The following is an 18,637-nucleotide window of genomic DNA, read 5'->3' as shown; positions in this document are numbered from 1 at the left end:
CCGGGCTCTCCGAGAGGGGCGGAGGAATCGAACTCGGGTCGGCCATGTTGGCTGCGTGCAAGGCAAACACCCTACCGCTGTGCTATCGCTCCAGCCCTAAACAGTACTCGCCCAACGTGGGGCCCTATTATACCACTTTTTTTTTTTTTTGCTTTGTGATGGTGTTCAGAATTTGCTTCTGGCTCTGTGCTCAGGAATTATTCCTCACAGTGCTTGGGGGACCATATGCAGTGCTGGGGATTGAACCAGGTTGACTGCCTTTAAGACTAACCCCTTAACAGCTGTATAAAGGCAAGCACCTTACCTCCTGTACTATCTCCCCAGCCACATTCTTATTTAAAGTGTGTTTGTAGATGCTGGAGCAATAATGCAGTGGATAGGGTGCTTACCTTGCCCGCAGCTGACCGGGGTTCAATCCCCAGCATCCCGTATGGTTTTCTGAGCCCCACCAGGAGTAATTCCTTAGTGGAGAGCCAGGAGTAAGCCCTGAGTATAACTTACTCCTTATAAGTAAGCAAAGCAAAATAAACTGTTTTGCATTCTCCTGCACCTTTCGTCTGCTGCCTTTCTAAAATGAAAACATTACATATCTATGTTCCAACCCTCTCTGCTAGTGTATCCTTCACGCATCCTCTCTGCTGTTCTTGTCACTGACTGCCACATGCTCTGGCATTTTCATGCTGAAGTGGAGGGGGACAGAAGTAGGACTGGTCGATGTAGGTTCAAAGTTTGATTCTGCCCTTGTCTGTCTGTGTGACCCTGGGCAACTGCTAATCTCTTCTGAACTTTCCATGGGAAGACGTGAGTGTCCTGCCAGATAACCAGTTGAATTTGTTATGACACTCATTGACTCAGTGTGTGATAAAATCTTACAAAGCTAAAAGAGACTCTCAGATTGGGGCTTAGCCCCATGTCTGTGGAAAAGGTTTAGGAGACTTTGCCAAAGTTGTGAGGATGAGAGTTGTTTATTTGGGATCCCAGCAGAAAGAGCTGTGCTCAGAAAGAAAGAAAGAAGGTGGCTATATTCAGTGTTTCCAAAGAAAGCAAGTATGTGCTTTTTTTGATCAAGTCATATTTTTGTGAAAACCCAGCCTTTTGTATATATCTCTTACAGTTTTTTTTGTTGTTGTTGAATACTGCCTACGAATATATGAGCGCATTGTGGGTATTGTGTTAAAGTGGATATAGGTATAAAAATAGAATGAAATAAAAACCTGCACGAATGGGATTTCCTTCAAGATTCTGTCTCCTGTTTTCATGGCAATTTTGATAATGTTTTTCAGGTCAGATGGCTTGAATGTCCAGGTATCACTGTCAAAGTCTGCTGCTTTTCCAGCTTCACTCTTGAGATCTTGAAAACCATATAATTTATGGACAGTTCTGGGTATTTTTTAAGGGCTCTATGAACGTAAGCTACTTTTGCCTGCTGCTCTGCTTAAAGCTAAGCCTGCATGTAAGATCTGGTTCCATGATAGGAGCATTTTTGTCTTGTGTTTTCACATGTGACACAGAAATGGGAGCAAAGAAATAGAGTTGACATACAAGATGCCTTTTCCCTTCATTTTGAGTGAGGTGCATGATAATGAGAGATTCATGCGTACATCATCCAATACCATCATCAGAGTCTGTTTCCTTCTACCATCCCCAAAACTCCACCCATCCCCTCTCCTCTCTCAGGTAAGCTGAATGTCCTGGTAATATACACAATGGAATACTATGCAGCTGTGCTACTATGAAATCATGTGATTTGCTGCTGCATGGGTGAAACTGGAGAGTGTCATGCTGAGTACAGGCAGTCAGCAGAGAGGGACAGATAGAGAATGATCGCTTATATGTAGGATCAAAAGATACACAGTAAGAGTTTGCTCGAGCGGGCCCAGTAACGTCTCCATTGGAGATTTTGTTGTTACTGTGTCTGGCATATCGAATACGTCACGGGGAACTTGCCAGGCTCTGCCGTGGGGGCGAGATACTCTCGGTAGCTTGCCAGTCTCTCCGAGAGGGACTGAGGAATCAAACTCGGGTCGCCATGTTGGCTGCGTGCAAGGCAAACGCCCTACCGCTGTGCTATCGCTCACACAATAAGAGTGTAACGGCCAAATGTGACAGATCTAGAGAGTGGCCACACAGGCAGTATTTCTTACAAGGCTGAAACCCAGAGAAATTGCTTCTCCGAGTGGTTTCCCCTCTTTTCACCTCAGGAGTGTTCTCCTTCACTCATCTTACCCATATACAAAGGAAATAACTAAACCACTAAAACTTCACAACTTACCAACAGCCTAGAAAGGTCGTATTCTGTCATAGAAAGAATGCAGACTTTGGGAGGCAGGGGGGATGAGCAAATTAATGGCCCTTGAAGGATCTTTCAAAACTAGCCTCTACTAAACATCTTATACAAACAACGTCACTTGAAATCTTCAGAGTGGGGTTCAGATACTGGAATCTCTCAAAACTCCTGGGTGACAGTTTTTTGTCATACACATGGACAGTCACTGCTATAGTTGAATCACACTTGTCCCCTTTTCTTTCCTTCCATGTAGTGGTTACATATTCACTTTAATCTGCATGATCTTGCACATGGTGATACTGTCGGGAGGAGTTGGGGAGAGGGTGGTGAGAAAAAAAAGTGTGTGTGTGTGTGTGTGTGTGTGTGTGTGTGTGTGTGTGTTGCCCAACTTGTTTGAAATCTGTTTCCTCTTCAATCTCCCTAAAGATGCCCTGTACATCTCAGCTCTTTGGACACTCTCCCTTGAACGCATAGTTTCACTGTCAGTGCTGAATGAGTTATATTAACCCTCCACAGTAGGGTGAGGCCATGAGTGACTAATTAAGAGATGATGATAATGGGGAAATCAAAGATATCTGATGCTGGTGGTTCCTGAACAGCAGTTAGGAGGAACTGCTGTGTGGAAGGCATTATCGTTGTATTTTTTCACATGGTTTTGAGGTTCTGGCTTGTGGAAGCAAGGAAGTTTCCCAGGCCTCCACCTTTCATATGATACTGGCCAAGTCCTTATTTCCAGCCTCCACGGCCTCTCTCTTGAACCAAGGTTTTATGCAAAAAGACCTGTTTAGAACTTTTGGTTAGAAATTCTTGTGGCCATCTTAACCCCTGACCTGCTCAAATGCAATTTCTTCCTCAAACACTCTCTGCCTAACTTTTCCATGTGTTGGACCCCCACCCCACCCCACCCCAGCAGTGGGCAGAGGTCTCAGGAAGGCCCCCTGCTATGTTGGACTTGCCATTCAGTGATGCAGCACTGAGATGCCTAGAGATGCAGCACTCTGTAGGTCTGAGACCAAACCCTAGGCTTGACCGAGCCAAGGCATGGGTGCCATTCTTTTGAGCCTCAGCCTTTAAGGTTCCTCGTTTTCTCTTTCCCCTTCCATACACAAGTCTTTCCTAAGTTTTATGTAAAGTAGCGTAAATCTGAAAGAGTCTCATTATTGCTATTTGTCTTAGCATACTTAAATCACTTTTGTAATCCCCCGAAAGTGAGTTAAATATTGCCTTAAATAAACTTAACATGTTTATATATTGGTCCCTCATTTCCATTCCCTAATTTCTGACACCTTGATCCCACCCCCTCTACATGCATGTGAGCCTAACTGACCTTCTACCTTTCTTTCTCTGAGAGAAAGAACCTTTAGCTTACAATTTGAAATCTCAGAAATATAGGGACATTGCAAGATTGCTCAGAATTTCTCTATATTGATATCTTCGTGCTAGCATCTTATGTCATCTTAGTATACTGGTTAAATAACCAATCACATTTTTCTAACCCTCTTACCTAGACTACAGCCTTTCTTCAGATATCCCCAGGTTTCACTTTCATGCATGTTTTCCGATCCAGGATATGTCCAGGATCTAAGTTTGTATGACTCATCATTCCTCCTTAGGCTCCTCTGCTCTGGAACAATTTCTTTTTCCTTTTCTTTCTTTTTTTTTTTTTTAGCATTTTCAGTTTTTAAAAATTTTTATTATTAAAAAACCATGAGGTACAGTTGTAGACTTACAAATTTTTGTGCTTGGGTTTCAGTTATACAATGATCGAGTACCCATCCCTCCACCAGTGCCCATTATTCACTTCCAATGATCCCAGTGTCCTTCCCACCCCCCAACCCTCCCATCGCATCCTGCCTCTGTGGCAGGGCATTCCACTCTGTTCTCTCTCTCCTTCTGGGTGCTGTGGTTTGCAAAAGAGGCATTGGGTGGCAATCATGTTCAGTCTGTAGTTTACTTTCAGCGTGCATCTCCCATCCTGGGAGGATCATCTCAACACCCTTTACTTGATGCTCCCTTCTCTATCTGAGCTACCTTTTCCGCTAGCATGTGCAGCTGGCCTCCAAGCCATGGAGTGAACCTTCTGGTACTTATCTCAGCTATTCTTAGATGTTAGTCTCCTATTTTGTTACTTTATGTTCCCCAGATGAATGCAATCCTTCTATGTCTGTCCCTCTCTTTCTGACTCATTTCACTTAGCATGATACTTTTCATGTAGTACCATTTGTATGTAAATTTCATGACTTCATTTTTAAATAGCTGCATAGTACTCCATTTTGTAGATGTACCAAAGTTTCTTTAACCAGTCATCTGTTCTCGGGCACTCGGTTTTTTTCTAGATTTTGGTTATTGTTAGCATTGTAGCAATGAACATAGAAGTGCAGATGTCATTTCGACTGTACTTTTTTGCCTCCCCGGGATATATTCCCAGGAGTGGTATTGCTGGGTCAAATGGGAGCTCAATTTCTAATTTTTGGAGACTCATCCATACTGTTTTCCAAAAGGGCTGAACCAGTCGACATTCCCACCAGCAATGAAGGAAGATCCCTTTCTCGCCACATCCGCGCCAACACCGGTTGCTTTTGTTCTTTTGGATGTGGGCCAGTCTCTGTGGTGTGAGATGATCTCATTGTTGTTTTGATATGCATCTCCCTGATGATTAATGATATAGAGCATTTTCTCATGTGCCTTTTTGCCATTTGAATTTCTTCTTTGATAAAGTTTCTGTTCATTTCATTGCCCCATTTTTTGATGGGGTTAGATGTTTTCTTCTTGTGGAGTTCAACCAGTACTTTGTATATCCTTGATATCAACCCCTTTTTAGATTGGTACTGGGCAAGCATCCTTTCCCATTCTGTAGACTGTCTTTGTATTTTGGTCACTGTTTTTTTTGTTTGTTGGTTTGGGTTTTTTTTTTTTGAAGTACAGAAGCTTCTTAGTTTAAGATAGTCCCATTTGTTGTTCTTTGTTTTCACTTGCTTGGCCAGTGGCATGTCATCTTTGAAGATACCATTAGTTTCAATATCGTGGAGGGTTTTGCCAACCTTGTCTTCAATGTACCTTATGGATTCCAGTCTGATGTTGAGGTCTTTAATCCATTTTGATCTTATTTTTGTACATGATGTTAGGCAGAGATCTGAGCCCATGTTTTTGCATGTAGCCATCCAGTTTTGCCAGCACAATTTGTTAAAGAGGATTTCCTTGCTCCACCTCACATTTCTTGCTCCCTTATCAAAGATTAGATGATCATATGTTTGGGGGGAGATGTCAGTTTCTTCAACTCTGTTCCATTGGTCTGCATATCTGCCTTTGTTCCAGTACCATGCTGTTTTAATTATTACTGCTTTGTAGTAGAGTTTGAAGTTAGGGAGGTTGATTCCTCCCATTTTCTTTTTCCCAAGAATTGCCTTAGCTATTCTTGGGGGCTTATTGTTACATATGAAGTGTTTGCTCCATTTCTTTTAAGAATGTCATTGGTATTGTTATACATATTGCATTGAATTTGTACAATGCTTTGAGGAGTGTTGCCATTTTGACAATGTTAATTCTCGTGATCCATGAGCAGGGGACATCTTTCCACTTTCTCGTGTCCTCTTTCCTGAAGTAGCACTTTGTAGTTTTCTTTGTACAGGTATTTTACTTCCTAAGTTAAGCCGATTCATAGATACTTGATTTTCTGGAGCACAGTTGTGAATGGGATTGTTTTTTTCCATATCACTTTCTTCTCTCTCATTTTTCGCATATAGGAAAGCCATGGACTTTTGGGTATTGATATTATAGCCTGAAACTTTACTATACAAGTCTATTGTTTCTAGGAGTTTCTTGGTAGAGGTTTTAGGGTTCTCTAAGTATAGTATCATATCACCTGCAAATAGAGAGAGCTTAATTTCTTCCTTTCCTACCTGAATGCCCTTAATATCTTTTTCTTACCTAACCACTATTGCAAGTATTTCCAGTACTATATTGAACAGCAGTGGAGAGAGTGGGCATCCTTGTCTCATTCCTGATCTTAGAGGAAAAGCTCTCAGTTTTTCTCCATTGGGGATGATGGTTGCTGTAGGCTTGTGGTAAATGGCTTTAACTATGTTGAGGAAAGTCCCCTCTATTCCCATTTTGGTGAGGGTTTTCATCATAAACAGGTGCTAGATCTTGTCAAATGCTTTCTCTGCATCTATTGATATGATCATATGGTTTTTATCTTTTCTTTTGTTGATATGGTGGATTATGTTGATTGATTTCCGAATGTTAAACCATCCTTGCATTCCCGGGATGAATCCCACTTGATCATGGTGTATAATCTTTTTGATGAGTTGTTGAATTCTATTTGCTAGTATTTTGTTGAGAATATTTGCATTCATGTTTATCAGGGATATCGGCCTGTAGTTTTCTTTTCTTGTGGTGTCTTTGTTTCCTTTTGGCATTAGAGAGATAAGGGATTCCTAGTAACTGTTTGGGAGAGTTTATGTTTCTTCAATATCCTGGAAAAGCTTGAGAAGAACTGCAAGGTCCTCTTTAAATGTTTGGAAAAATTCTCTAGTGAATCCATCTGGACCTGCGCTTTTGTTTTTGGGAAAAAATTTGATTATAGTTCCAATTTCCTTGATGTTAATAGGACTATTCAGGTACTCTAGATCTTCTTGATACAGCCTTGGGACAATTTCTTAGTTGTTCCTGGTGTTTTGCTACCTTGACACATATTTTCTCTTCCCATTTTTATTGAAGTGCCATGATTTATAATACTGTTAGGTAAGGTAAAGGTAAAGGCCCTCCCGTTGATCGTCGATTTGCTCGAGCGGGCCCAGTAACGTCTCCATTGGAGACTTTGTTGTTACTGTGTCTGGCATATCGAATACTCTCGGTAGCTTGCCGGGCTCTCCGAGAGGGGCGGAGGAATCGAACTCGGGTCGGCCATGTTGGCCGCTTGTAAGGCGAACGCCCTACCCGCTGTGCTATCGCTCCAACTCCTTATGCATATGTCATTCCAAGACCTCACACACCACCAGAGCGACCACTTCCCCTTCACCAATGTCCCAAGGACCCTTTCCATTCCCCTTTCTCCCACCCTAGTTTTCTGGTTCTGTTGTCTTCGATCATTTGTTGATTTCTTGCTTTTTTTTTTATATCTATCCCACAAAAGAAAGAGATCATTCTGTATCTGTCCCTCTTTTCTGACTGACTTCACCTAGCATGATACTGTCTAGTGTCTAGTTACATCTATGTAGTGACAGACTGCCTGATTTTCATCTTTACTTATGGCTGAATAGTATTACATTTGTGTGTGTATATATATATATACATATATATATATATATCACAATCTATTCAGCTTGATTGTTTTCATTTTCAGTAAGAGTTCTGGCCAGACATTTTGTAGCTGGCCCTTTAGGTTAGGCTTGCCTCACTTTTTTTTCATGATTACACTCCATTTGGGATTTTCAGGAAGCATGGCACACAGATGAAGTTCCTTTTCATCATATCTTATTAGGGAATGGAACCTTGATTCCATTCCAAGATGTTCTCTTTAGGTTTCTCCATCTGAAAAAGTAGGACTTACTTATTTTTTTTTTCTGTTTCTTTGAAAATGACTCACATAACTCAACCCACACTCAAGGGATAGAGAATATCCAGATTTTGAAACAAAAGGTATCATGGACTATTTTGAATATAATATCCATAAGTCTTTATCTTTACATCAAAATGGGCCATCAGTTCAACAGGAGGTTGTGGGAAACCATTTTTTTCCTTTAAGGACTGTTGGGTATTTATAACATCAGTTCTGGGCCTTATAATACAGGCAGATGACCAAGGGCAGCCTTTGAGAACCACACATGTCTGTCCCAGGCCTTGGGACTTCAGAGGCCCTACATAGCCTAGAGGCTGGAAGTTCCTGAACCCTATTTTGTGGAGGAGAGGGCAGCATGAGACCACACCCGGTTGAGCTCAGGGGCTTAATCCTGGCTCTGTGCTCAGGAATCAGTCCTGATTGTGCTTGGGAGACCATATGTGGTGCTGGGGATCAAAGTGGGGTTCAACTGCATATAAAACAAGTGCCCTTCCCTGTACTATCTCTCCATACCTACCCTTGTTTTAAAAGCATAGCTCAGGATTCTCTAAAACCATGTAGCATGTTTAACTATATATTTTGTTATATCATAATTATTAACTGCTTATTACATCATAGAAACATTTTTTAAATTGCCATTGTGGAAATTTCTGATACATATTAGACCTTGCCATTTTCTCCGTCTTCCTTTTGAGACAAGCTGCTTTTATTGTTTTCTCCAGGGATCACCAAGGGGGAACAGAGAAAAACCATTTGTTATTGCCTTTTCTTTCAGGACTCTCCAGGAATTCTTTTCCTGGATTTGAGCAACCCTTGTATGTCTTTCAATCTTATCAAGTGAGCACAAGAAGATAACAAGGTCTCAGGCAAGATTAGCTTTACTGCACGTTTATTTTCAGTGGAGCTGTTTGCTCATTGGCACTTTTTGAAAGGGAGTACAGAATATATAATACCAACCTGATCATGGTAACCAATTTTGAGAAAAGTTAGAGGCCACAAGATAAAAACAGCATCAATTAGAATCATCAAAAAGTCATAATCTGGGGCTGGAGCGATAGCACAGTGGTAGGACGTTTGCCTTGCATGCAGCCAACATGGCCAACACAGGTTCGATTCCCAGCATCCCATATGGTCTCCCGAGCAGCGCCAGGAGTAATTCCTGAGTGCATGAGCCAGGAGTAGCCCCTGAGCATCGCTGGGTGTGACCCAAAAAGCAAAAAAAAAAAAAAAAAAAGAAAAAAAGAAAAGAAAAGAAAAGAAATCATAATCTGCTTAAGTAGATTAAGAATTATTTGATTCTGGGATGATAAGTATTGATGTATTTATTTAGTTCAGGGGATGGCTCCTTGCTCTTACCTAGTTCCTCTTCCCTCTTGTCATTCTTATCTGACGCTAAATTCTCAACCTGTTTCATCTATACTAAGCTCAAGCTTTGGTTTATGTGTCAGAGTGCTACACGAAGTTTTATCTAATTCCCAGAGTACACGCTAAGTGACCTTACGCTGACATTAAGAAAATAAGATGAAGACACACAGAGAAAGTACCAGAGTGGCGGGGACAGTAAGTGCCTGGATGCTGCTTATTTACGTCTGACCAGTGCAGATTTATCAGCATGTGGTCCCGCCGTCACTCCTGTTCTTTCTGCAATTGCTCAGCCCTCCTCTTATTTGCAGACTTTTGCAGCTCCTGTTCACAAGGTCCCAGCCACGGCACATTCATTTCTCTCACTTTATTACCATCACATCTGATTCCAATTTGCGACCAAATTGAGTTTCCAGTCCCACGCCTGACATTCAAGCCGTCAGGTGGATTAGCTCCTTCAGCTTGGTTAGCTTGGAAGCTTCAGGGCAGTTGGCAGTGGCCTATTAAATGTGCTCTGCTCCTCGTCTTGGGACCCCGGCTGCTGTCCTGTGGAGTGGCAGTGCAGGGTGAGCCACCCTAACCTTTCTTCTTGTTTAGAACTCATAATTCTAGACCTACTGGAAAGACTTCTGATTACAGAGTTGGGCTTTATCCCTTATCTTGCTGTTTCAGCAGCTTTTTCTCAGAGCAGAGCAGCTGGCTTATGGTCAGGTCATTGCGTGGAATATGATTGATTGGACTCTGTGGGATCACTCATTTGGCCCTTTGCCTCCTGTATCCTTTGAGGGATCTATTTGCATATAGAGTTGAAATAGCATCTGAATCTCAGGTACACCTTCTTATCTTTTTATGCTTCTATCAAATCGATTTACTGAACAGAGCAGCATTTACTCACTGAGCTCTAAGCCTTTTGCCATGTACTGGTTCTCAGTGATTCTTTTCTGAAAGAAGTAGACCAGTAAACAATGGGAGTTACCTTTTCCCCTTTTCTTCTTAAAACCTGAACACAAAATTAATTTCTCAGTGCTTGTCCCAACCCCAGATAAGACATATGGAAAATTACTCATTAGTTTTCTATTTCCACCTCCCAAGGAAAACCTCTTGGTCAGAGATTTTGCCCTTATCATTAGGATCTTTCATGAATGAAGGTATATTTATGTTTTAGAATTAGGGAGCCGAGTTCAGCAAACACTATAATTTTGGGGGGCTAATCAAGGATTAAAGCAAAAGCAAAACAAAACAAAGCAATAAAGCATTTCACCAATGAGCACTGCTGCTCTTGAAAAGAAAATGTTAGTTATTAAGAGAAAGAAGACATTTGGTTGCTAAAATTGTTGCTTATTCTTCTTGCAATTAAACAATGACATGATGATTCATGATCACAATCATCCTGTTGTTCGTCGACTGCCTCGAGCAGGCACCTATAATGTCTCCTTGGCCCTAGCCCTGAGATTCTAAAAAGTGCCACATTCAAGGCTCTTTCAGGGTAGGAGAATGAGACCCATCATTGTTACTGGTATTTGCCATATTGGGTACACCACGGGGAGTTTGCCAGTCTCTGCCGTGTGGGCAGTTTACATTCGGTAGCCTGCCAGGTTGTCCAAAGCAAGAATGAGATAACAAGACGCGACTGCGCGCTTCCGGGAGTTGGGTTTTATAGTCTCTGGGTCTTGGCCATTGATGGGATTACACTGTGGGGTGGGGGAGGGGGCAGTTGGTGGGTGTGACCCCTGCCTACTGGAAGATGGAAGATCTGGGAGGAGGATGCTCAGTACCTAGCTGAGCAGGCTTGGAGATCTAAGCCCTGGGACCTGCATGCCTTTGTTCCTCTGCTGGTACCTTTATGTGTGTGGAGAGTGGTCTCAGCATGGTTGTGGCTGGTTCTGGAGGTCTTTGGCTGCTGGGGCTCTACTCGGGGCGGGGAGGGAAACTTAACCCGCCCCCCCCCAGGGGGCCCTGGAGAGGACAGCCAGGCGTGGGGGCGGAGCGGAGGGGGGGGACATTTGGTGGGTATGACCCCTGCCTACTGGAGGATGGAGGATCTGGGTGGAGGATGCTCTACCCCGATCCGAGCAGGCTTGGAGATCTCAGCTCCGGGACCTGCATGCCTTTGTTCCTCTGCAGGTACCTCTGCTGAGAGTGGTCTCAGCATGTTTGTGGCTAATGACTATAAGATGATTATAGCTATCAAGTACATTTGCCAGTTCATAAGCAGGGTTTCTTACATTAAAAGCAGCATCCTGCCCTGTGGTCTGATGTTCTCAAAGGCCATCTTCTAGTCTGTAAGCTGTGCTGGAGTAAATTATACTCTTTTCTGGAAATCTTAGAACCATTTCCCAGGACAACATGTAAGAGTCCAGTAGGAAATGGGGACAGGAATAGTGAGTTTGGGACTGAGGGCAAAACACCCTCCAAGAGAGAACTCTAAAAGCTGACTCTCAGAAGGCAGTAAATAAATAATGATGGCATCCCGAAACAAAATTTACTTGAGTGTTTTCAGTTTACAGTGTCCTCTCTTTGACCTATGGTAGCCGGATGACTCATACCTTCCATTCTTTAATTATTGTCATCAAATACTCTTTCTTGAGCACCTGGGCATCTAAAAACTTTACTTGTGGATGGAAGGACTTCTGACTCTGTTTTGCATATTTGTTGGTTGTTTGCTTATTGGTTATTTGTTGTTTTTCCTTAGTTTCTAAAATGAATTCAATTTGAGATAAGTGGGAGAACGCTTTTTAAAAATTTGAAAGCACTCAATCTTTGTTGCTGTCAGGTTACATTTTTAGAGGCTTGTTGACATTCAGATATTCAAAATAATGTAATATGTTTAGAATATTTAAATGTATTTGTTTAAAGATGTAATTCCAGAAGGATACCTTTTGCCTTTTATTTTTATAATCTTTGGTATAAATAATAGTTTGCATAAGTTTATATCTTTTGGGGACAAATGGTTTATTTAATTGCATTTTTCATTTTACTTTTTACATAATTATGATCCTATAAAATTTTGTCTTGGGTCTTTTTCTTCTTGGGATGTATCTTTTGGTCCTTTAGATTTCTCTTATGCTCAATCAGAGGAGCTCAACTCAATATTTTACATCATTTACTTTATGGAATAGTTGCCTTGGGAGGATTGGTGTCTTTTGCACTCTAAAATTTAGAAAAAAATATGTTTCTTGTGGCCAGAGCAATAGTGCAGCAGGTGAAATGTTTGCCTTATATATGGCTGACCGTGGCATCCTATGTGGTCCCCTGAGCCTACTAGGAGTGATTCCTGAGCACAGATCCTGGAGTAACTCCTGAGCATCACCAGGAATAGCTAAAAGCCAAAAAGAAAAAGAAAAAAGAAAGAAAAGAAGAAAAAAATAAAAAATGCTTCCGTATCGATAGCACAGTGGTAGGGTGTTCGCCTTGCACACAGCCAACATGGCCGCCCCGAGTTCGATTCCTCCGCCCCTCTCGGAGAGCCCGGCAAGCTACCGAGAGTATTCGATATGCCAGACACAGTAACAACAAAGTCTCCAATGGAGACGTTACTGGGTCCGCTCGAGCAAATCGATGATCAACAGGAGGGCCTTATCTTAAATTTGGTGCATAAAGATAACAACAATTGAGAGGTAAGAGGAGAGCCTGCACAAAAATTGTAACATCAAAATCTTTTTTTCTCAATATGAAAAATTGCCAAATCAACTTAACAAAGTACAGTACATTTTGTTATTCATTTTGTGTCCTATAGTCTAAGATTCAGTAGAATCTCATATATGTGATTTTTTTCTTTGCAGAAGGAGCTGAGTCTGCCCAGAAGAGGAAGTTTGTAAGTAGCATTATTTTTGTTAAGCTCAAAAATAATTCATAATGTTATTATTCTCTGACATTTTAGATTTTTATTGCAAGTGCAAGTTAAATGATAATCATCAAATTAAGAAAAAACAGGGTATATATTTATAAAGGTTAAATATGAATGATACTGAGATAATTTCCCAAACAGTTTCCGTATGGTCATTGTAAACAAAAATGCATACTTGTGCCTAGGAGAATTTTAACTTTAAAAAATTATGTAATGCTATCAAACAAAATCAGAAGTCGTTCTGAAATAGTATAACTTGATCTGAATCATGAACAATTGTTTTTCTGTTTGATCTGGAAGTCTGTGATTATTTTTTAAAAATCTTACATGCACTCTCCTTATAAGAAACAATTTTCTTTCCATCCTACTCTTAAAGTATTCTAGGTCTGACTTCCTTAATTTATTTAAAAATAGAACTCAAATTTCTTTTTTAGCCTTTTCAGTAAGTTGAACTTGTTATTTTATCTACTTCTGAATGAAAATGCTTTATTGTAAATCATTGTTGATTTGTCTGGAAGCCTATGATTTACTCTATATGGGTCTATATAGAGTAAATCATAGGCTTCCATTTGAATTGACAAAGACTTAACATCATCAGTAATTTTTTTCTCTTAGAATTGAATCTTTATGAACTAATTCTTGTAACCTTTGGGATTTTTGTTTGTTTTGTTCTGTTTTGGTGTTTGGGTCATACCTAGAAATGCTCAGGGATTACTCGTGGCTCTGCACGTGGGAATTATTCTTATACTCTTGGCAGTGCTTGTTGGACCATATGGGATGCTGGGTGATGAACCCCGGGATAGCCACGTGCAAGGCAAATGCCTACCTGCTGTATTGTCTCTCCGGTACCTCTTGAAACCTTTTTGTATTAAGAGAGTAGATTTATGGGGGCCTGAATATAGCTCAATGGCGAAAGGCACATGCTTTATGTTCACACTGCAACTTAAGTTCACACTGCAGACCCACATGGTCCGCTATCACCTCTGAGTGTTTCCCTGATGGGCCCAGGCACAGCATGTGTGTTCATGTGGTCATCAGCAACACAGGGCCAGAACTACTCTATATCCTTGACCTCAGGAATTCAGTTACTTATCACAGTTGGCCATTGTGTCAGTAGTGGTCCCTAGGCCTTCTGCACAATGCCTAGAAGATCCCCCAAATTACCGAGAAAAAAAAAGTAAATCCTTCAAAAAATCTAAAAATATATTTGCCTAAGTCATAGTTTCTTTGTTTTTTCTAGCTCGCTAGTGATTGCCTTCAATATTGCAGTAAATTAAGGGTAGACTTGTTATCAGTTGTACCTGTGAAAGGGTGGTATGCTCTGATTTGCTTTTAAGAATTTAGTAGATAGGGCATTCTTTTTGTTTCTTGCGGTTGGAGGGAAGGCAGGTGGGACACAGTTGGTGGCCATAGAGGATTCCTTAGTCCTGGGTCTGCTCAGGGATCATTCCTGATGAGATTCAGGAATCCATATAAGGTCCTGGAGGCTGAACCTGGGTCAGACACCTGCATGGAAAGCCCTGTACCTGCTGCACTCTCTCTCGCCCCCACTGTCCTTCCTTCAAATGAAGTATATGAAAGTCTTAACTAATAGGATTAGAAACATCTCTGGTAAATCTTAAGAATGTATGGTAACTATTAAAAGGCAGAATGCTTTTTTGCTGACAGAATTTTGGAAAATTTCAACCTATGCATCTAGAGACCAAAACTTTTTCAGTCATGAAAATTTTATTAACTAACCATTTTGGCTCCTCAGCCTCCCTTCTCCCACCCCCACACTCACGTTAGACTGCTGGTAGAACACTAGGTCATTATTTTTGGCGAATATACCCAAATAAATTTCACAGCTCCCAGTTTATGCCTATGTGTCTGTTGGCCTAATTGTTTGCCATAGGAAATGTCATCAAAATAAAAAGCTTTGTTTTTGCATTATAATTAGTACTCTTTTGTCTATTCAAGGAAAAACCAAAACCTTTTTATTTTTCCCAGCATAATAGGAAGTAAGGATTTGAAAAAAATCTTACATGCACTCTCCTTATAAGAAACAATTTTCTTTCCATCCTACTCTTAAAGTATTCTAGGTTTGACTTCCTTAATTTATTTAAAAATAGAACTCAAATCTTCTTTTTTAGCCTTTTCAGTAAGTTGAACTTGTTATTTTATCTACTTCTGAATGAAAATGCTTTATTGTAAATCATTGTTGAGTAATGTTAATTAGCATATTAGAGTCCTTTTATAAAAGGGTCCTATCCTTCTTTCACTTGTGTCAGTTCTGTAAATGTGAGCTGATGTTAGTAAAATGTAAAATCAGTAAAACATAAATGGTATGTTTAAATTTATGTACCTGAGAGTATGGAGTCTTATCTTGGATGAATAAAAGCATACTGCCATAAATTTGTTTGGAATCTACACTTTGAATACTTAGTAAGCTAAAAATAGAATACATTTAAGTCATTCACAATGCTCTCCTTAATAAAAAGCAATATGTATGTCATTCAAACAGTGCAAAAAAGTATATTAAATATGTTGGTTTAGATCTACCTTTCAAAAAAGTGGGTTCTGGAAAAATTAATACTTAGCAGTGACACATACCAAAAAATGCATTCTATTTTGTATTTTCGATTAATACAAATACTGCCTAGGGACTTAATAATGTATGATGTAGATACTCTGCAAATTAATGTCACTTAGCATGTACAGTGAACACCATCCAGAAAGCCAGTGATTATGCCCCTTGTGTAAGATTTTTTTCTTTTTATGACTCCAAGAAAAGACTTAAACATAAGAGCTTGAGAGACACAATATAAATTGAATGAAGAGCATAAATGCATTTTATTAAGTAAGGATTCTAACAAAATGGTATGTGTTAGCACCTGATTATTAAACTTGTTAATGCTTCCTCAATTTATTTGCCACATAGATGTTCTTGAATCTTTTTTGTTGTTACTATTTGGTGGGGAGGGGATGGATTACTAGATATTACTCCTGGTGGTGCTCAGGAGACCAAACCACCAAAACCTGAAAGGTAGAGAATTTGAGCCACTCTCTGTTGAGGCTTATTTTTTTCTTATTAGTAGTGAGTAACTTCTCAGTGTAATGCTCCTCTTGGTCTTTGGTTATACCATGTGTAGTTGGGCTTGACAGAGGTGTTGCACCTTCAGAAAAGCTCACCTTGTAGAATTAGGTTTCTGATTCTGTTATCTCTCCTACTTCCAGTTTGTATGCTGTGAAGGATAATACTTAAAGAATGCAACTTCATTATCCATACAAATATGTGCTTACCAGATTTTTAAAAATTAATAGTATCTGGGGCCGGAGAGATATGCAGTGGTTAGGGTGTTCACCTTGCATGCTGCCCACTCATGTTTGATCCCTGGAATCCCATAAGGTTCCCCAGTCACCGTGAGGAGTGGTTTCTGAGTGCAGAGTCAGGAGTAACTCCTGAGTATCTCGGAGTATGACCCCCAAATAACACAAAATTAGTATTGCCTAAATGTAAAGGTAACTTTCATGTGTGGAATTATGTGATGAACATATCCATATGACAGCTAAGGTATTTACAAATAAAAGAATATAGAAACTACATTTCTCACTTTATTACTCATTAAAAGGATACGAAGCATACTACTCTTTCTAGGGAAAAAATAATTCAGATTCCCACTAACATTTGTGATCATTTTCCTAAGAAATTTCCTTGAAAACTTTGTTGTTTGAAAGTTTTCGGTTGAAAAACAATAATCGTGATGTGTGTATGTGGGGGGTGGATGCAAACTATGACAGGAGAAGTCAAGGGAGCTGCTTTCCACATAAATAACAAAGGAACGTAGATCAATTTTCCAATTGCTTTTCCAGACCTTTACCAACATCAAGCCCCCAAATCTCATTTCTACTCAGACTCCCTATATAGCAGGATTTTAGTAACTTCTTCCTTTCGAAGACCAGCTCTTTGTCAAAGCTCTTTTTCTCAGAGTTGATTCCCAGCAATCATAGAGAGCCCAGAGCTATTCCCAGCTGGTTCACTATTCATACACCTCTGGCCCAGCCACCCTGGCAGTTTCTCGGTACAGCAGGTCACAAGGCTAGGGACAGGGACCTGCAGTCCAGGACCCAGACTCAAGGCATGTGTCCTGAGCCATCTCCTTTATCCCATTGCCCAGACATCTCAGTCCCAGATTCTTCCAGTGCTTTCTCTGTCTGATTTGCTAAAATCTCTGTTCCCCTTCATCCCATTCACCTATTTGCACCTATAAAGCCCTCAAATAAATCATAATAGATATACTTTAACCAAGTACAGAGCAGCAGGTAGAATGAATGAATGAGAATTTAGGTTCAAAGGGATCATGCTTAGCAAAGGTGAAAGGAAATTCTAGCTACAAGGTAGCATTTAAATTGAAAAATCCAAAATATGCAAAAGACAATATTCTGGTTTTTTTCAAAAGTAGATATTTACAGCAAATGTATACAAAATTGGCCTTGATGCAAATTTTTGTTCAAGCCTACTTATCAAGGAGGGGATGACAGAAATGGGGCTTGAAAGGGCTCTGCACAAGGTTGCATGTGTATCATTCCTGTGATGGTGTGTGTATGAGTAATATACGCTCTACATTTTTCTATTCTTGAAATATGTTCTTTAAAATGCTCAAAATTGTCTAAAGGTAGAATTGAAACTGTTTTAAGCAAATATTTATGGAGACATAAAGATAAGTTGAAGAAAAAGAAGCACAGAGGATGTTTTGAATAAAAGAACACATCACGCTTGTTTATTGCATTGTTTGTTTTGTGTCTCATGTGGAAGTTAAACCTAAATGAGGGAAATTTTAAAATTACTGGAAGATCTTCTTCTGTGGCAGATATTTACTGATGAAAGCCGAAGCACTGAAGGGTAAATTATGATGATAACATTTGATACTCTGAAATTGCTATGATGCACTAACCTAGAGGTGGAGAAAGAGGCAGAGGAGATGTTAACATGTATAAAGGGACATTGCAGCTTTCAGCTGCAGAGTTAGATTTAGATTCCTTTGGATGTTTTGGCCTTCTGATGATAAGGGCCTCTTCCTCTTTTGCTCTTTCTCTTTTCTTTCCCATTGCCTGCCACGCAGACCAAGGGCAATTCCAGGGCTGAAGGACTCTCCAGAGCTGTGGTGGTGTAAATTCATTCATTGTGTCACACAAAGGCTCTCAAATGATTTTGATTTTCCTGACCATCCCTCAACTATCCATATTTATAAGAGTACCAGAAATGTTCTGGGTCCTTTAGTTGGTCTTCACTCCTATTTCGAACTTGGGTCCTGAAAATGACTCTTCAAAGCTGAAAGACTCTCTGGGAGGTGTTTGTTTTCAGGCAGGGAAAAGAAAAAAAAGGTAAAAAGCCTGGGATGTGAGCTCATGGATGGTTAGGAGCAAAACTAAGGTGTCCCTGGCAGCTACTATTTATTTTTAAAGAACCCCTTTGTGTTTTGTTAATTGCCCCCAAAAAGGCTCTCCAGGAGAGAGCTGCTTTTTCCTGGAATTCTCTAGAGAGAGGAGCAGAAGATTAGCTGGGGTCAGCTTCCTTGCCTCCTTCAATTTTGCTATTCAA

At 40.4% G+C, this 18,637-nt stretch overlaps 1 protein-coding gene across 6 annotated transcripts in view; it reads left to right on the top strand.

Moving 5' to 3' along the window:
• Nucleotides 1-18,637, top strand: part of MAST4 (microtubule associated serine/threonine kinase family member 4) — a 690,306-nt gene that overhangs the window by 360,672 nt on the left and 310,997 nt on the right. For all 6 annotated transcript variants that reach the window (XM_056112657.1, XM_056112655.1, XM_056112653.1 and 3 more), the window contains one exon: nt 12,992-13,023. In XM_056112657.1, the coding sequence (XP_055968632.1) occupies nt 12,992-13,023 (32 nt within the window). The remainder of the gene's footprint in view (nt 1-12,991; nt 13,024-18,637) is intronic.

The sequence above is a fragment of the Sorex fumeus genome, unplaced genomic scaffold (genome assembly GCF_029834395.1).
Source record: "Sorex fumeus unplaced genomic scaffold, SorFum_2.1 ptg000018l, whole genome shotgun sequence".
In the NCBI taxonomy this organism is placed as follows: Eukaryota; Metazoa; Chordata; class Mammalia; order Eulipotyphla; family Soricidae; genus Sorex; species Sorex fumeus.
The sequence above is the reverse complement of the archived record's forward strand: the minus strand, read 5'-3'. Positions and strand labels throughout refer to the sequence as shown.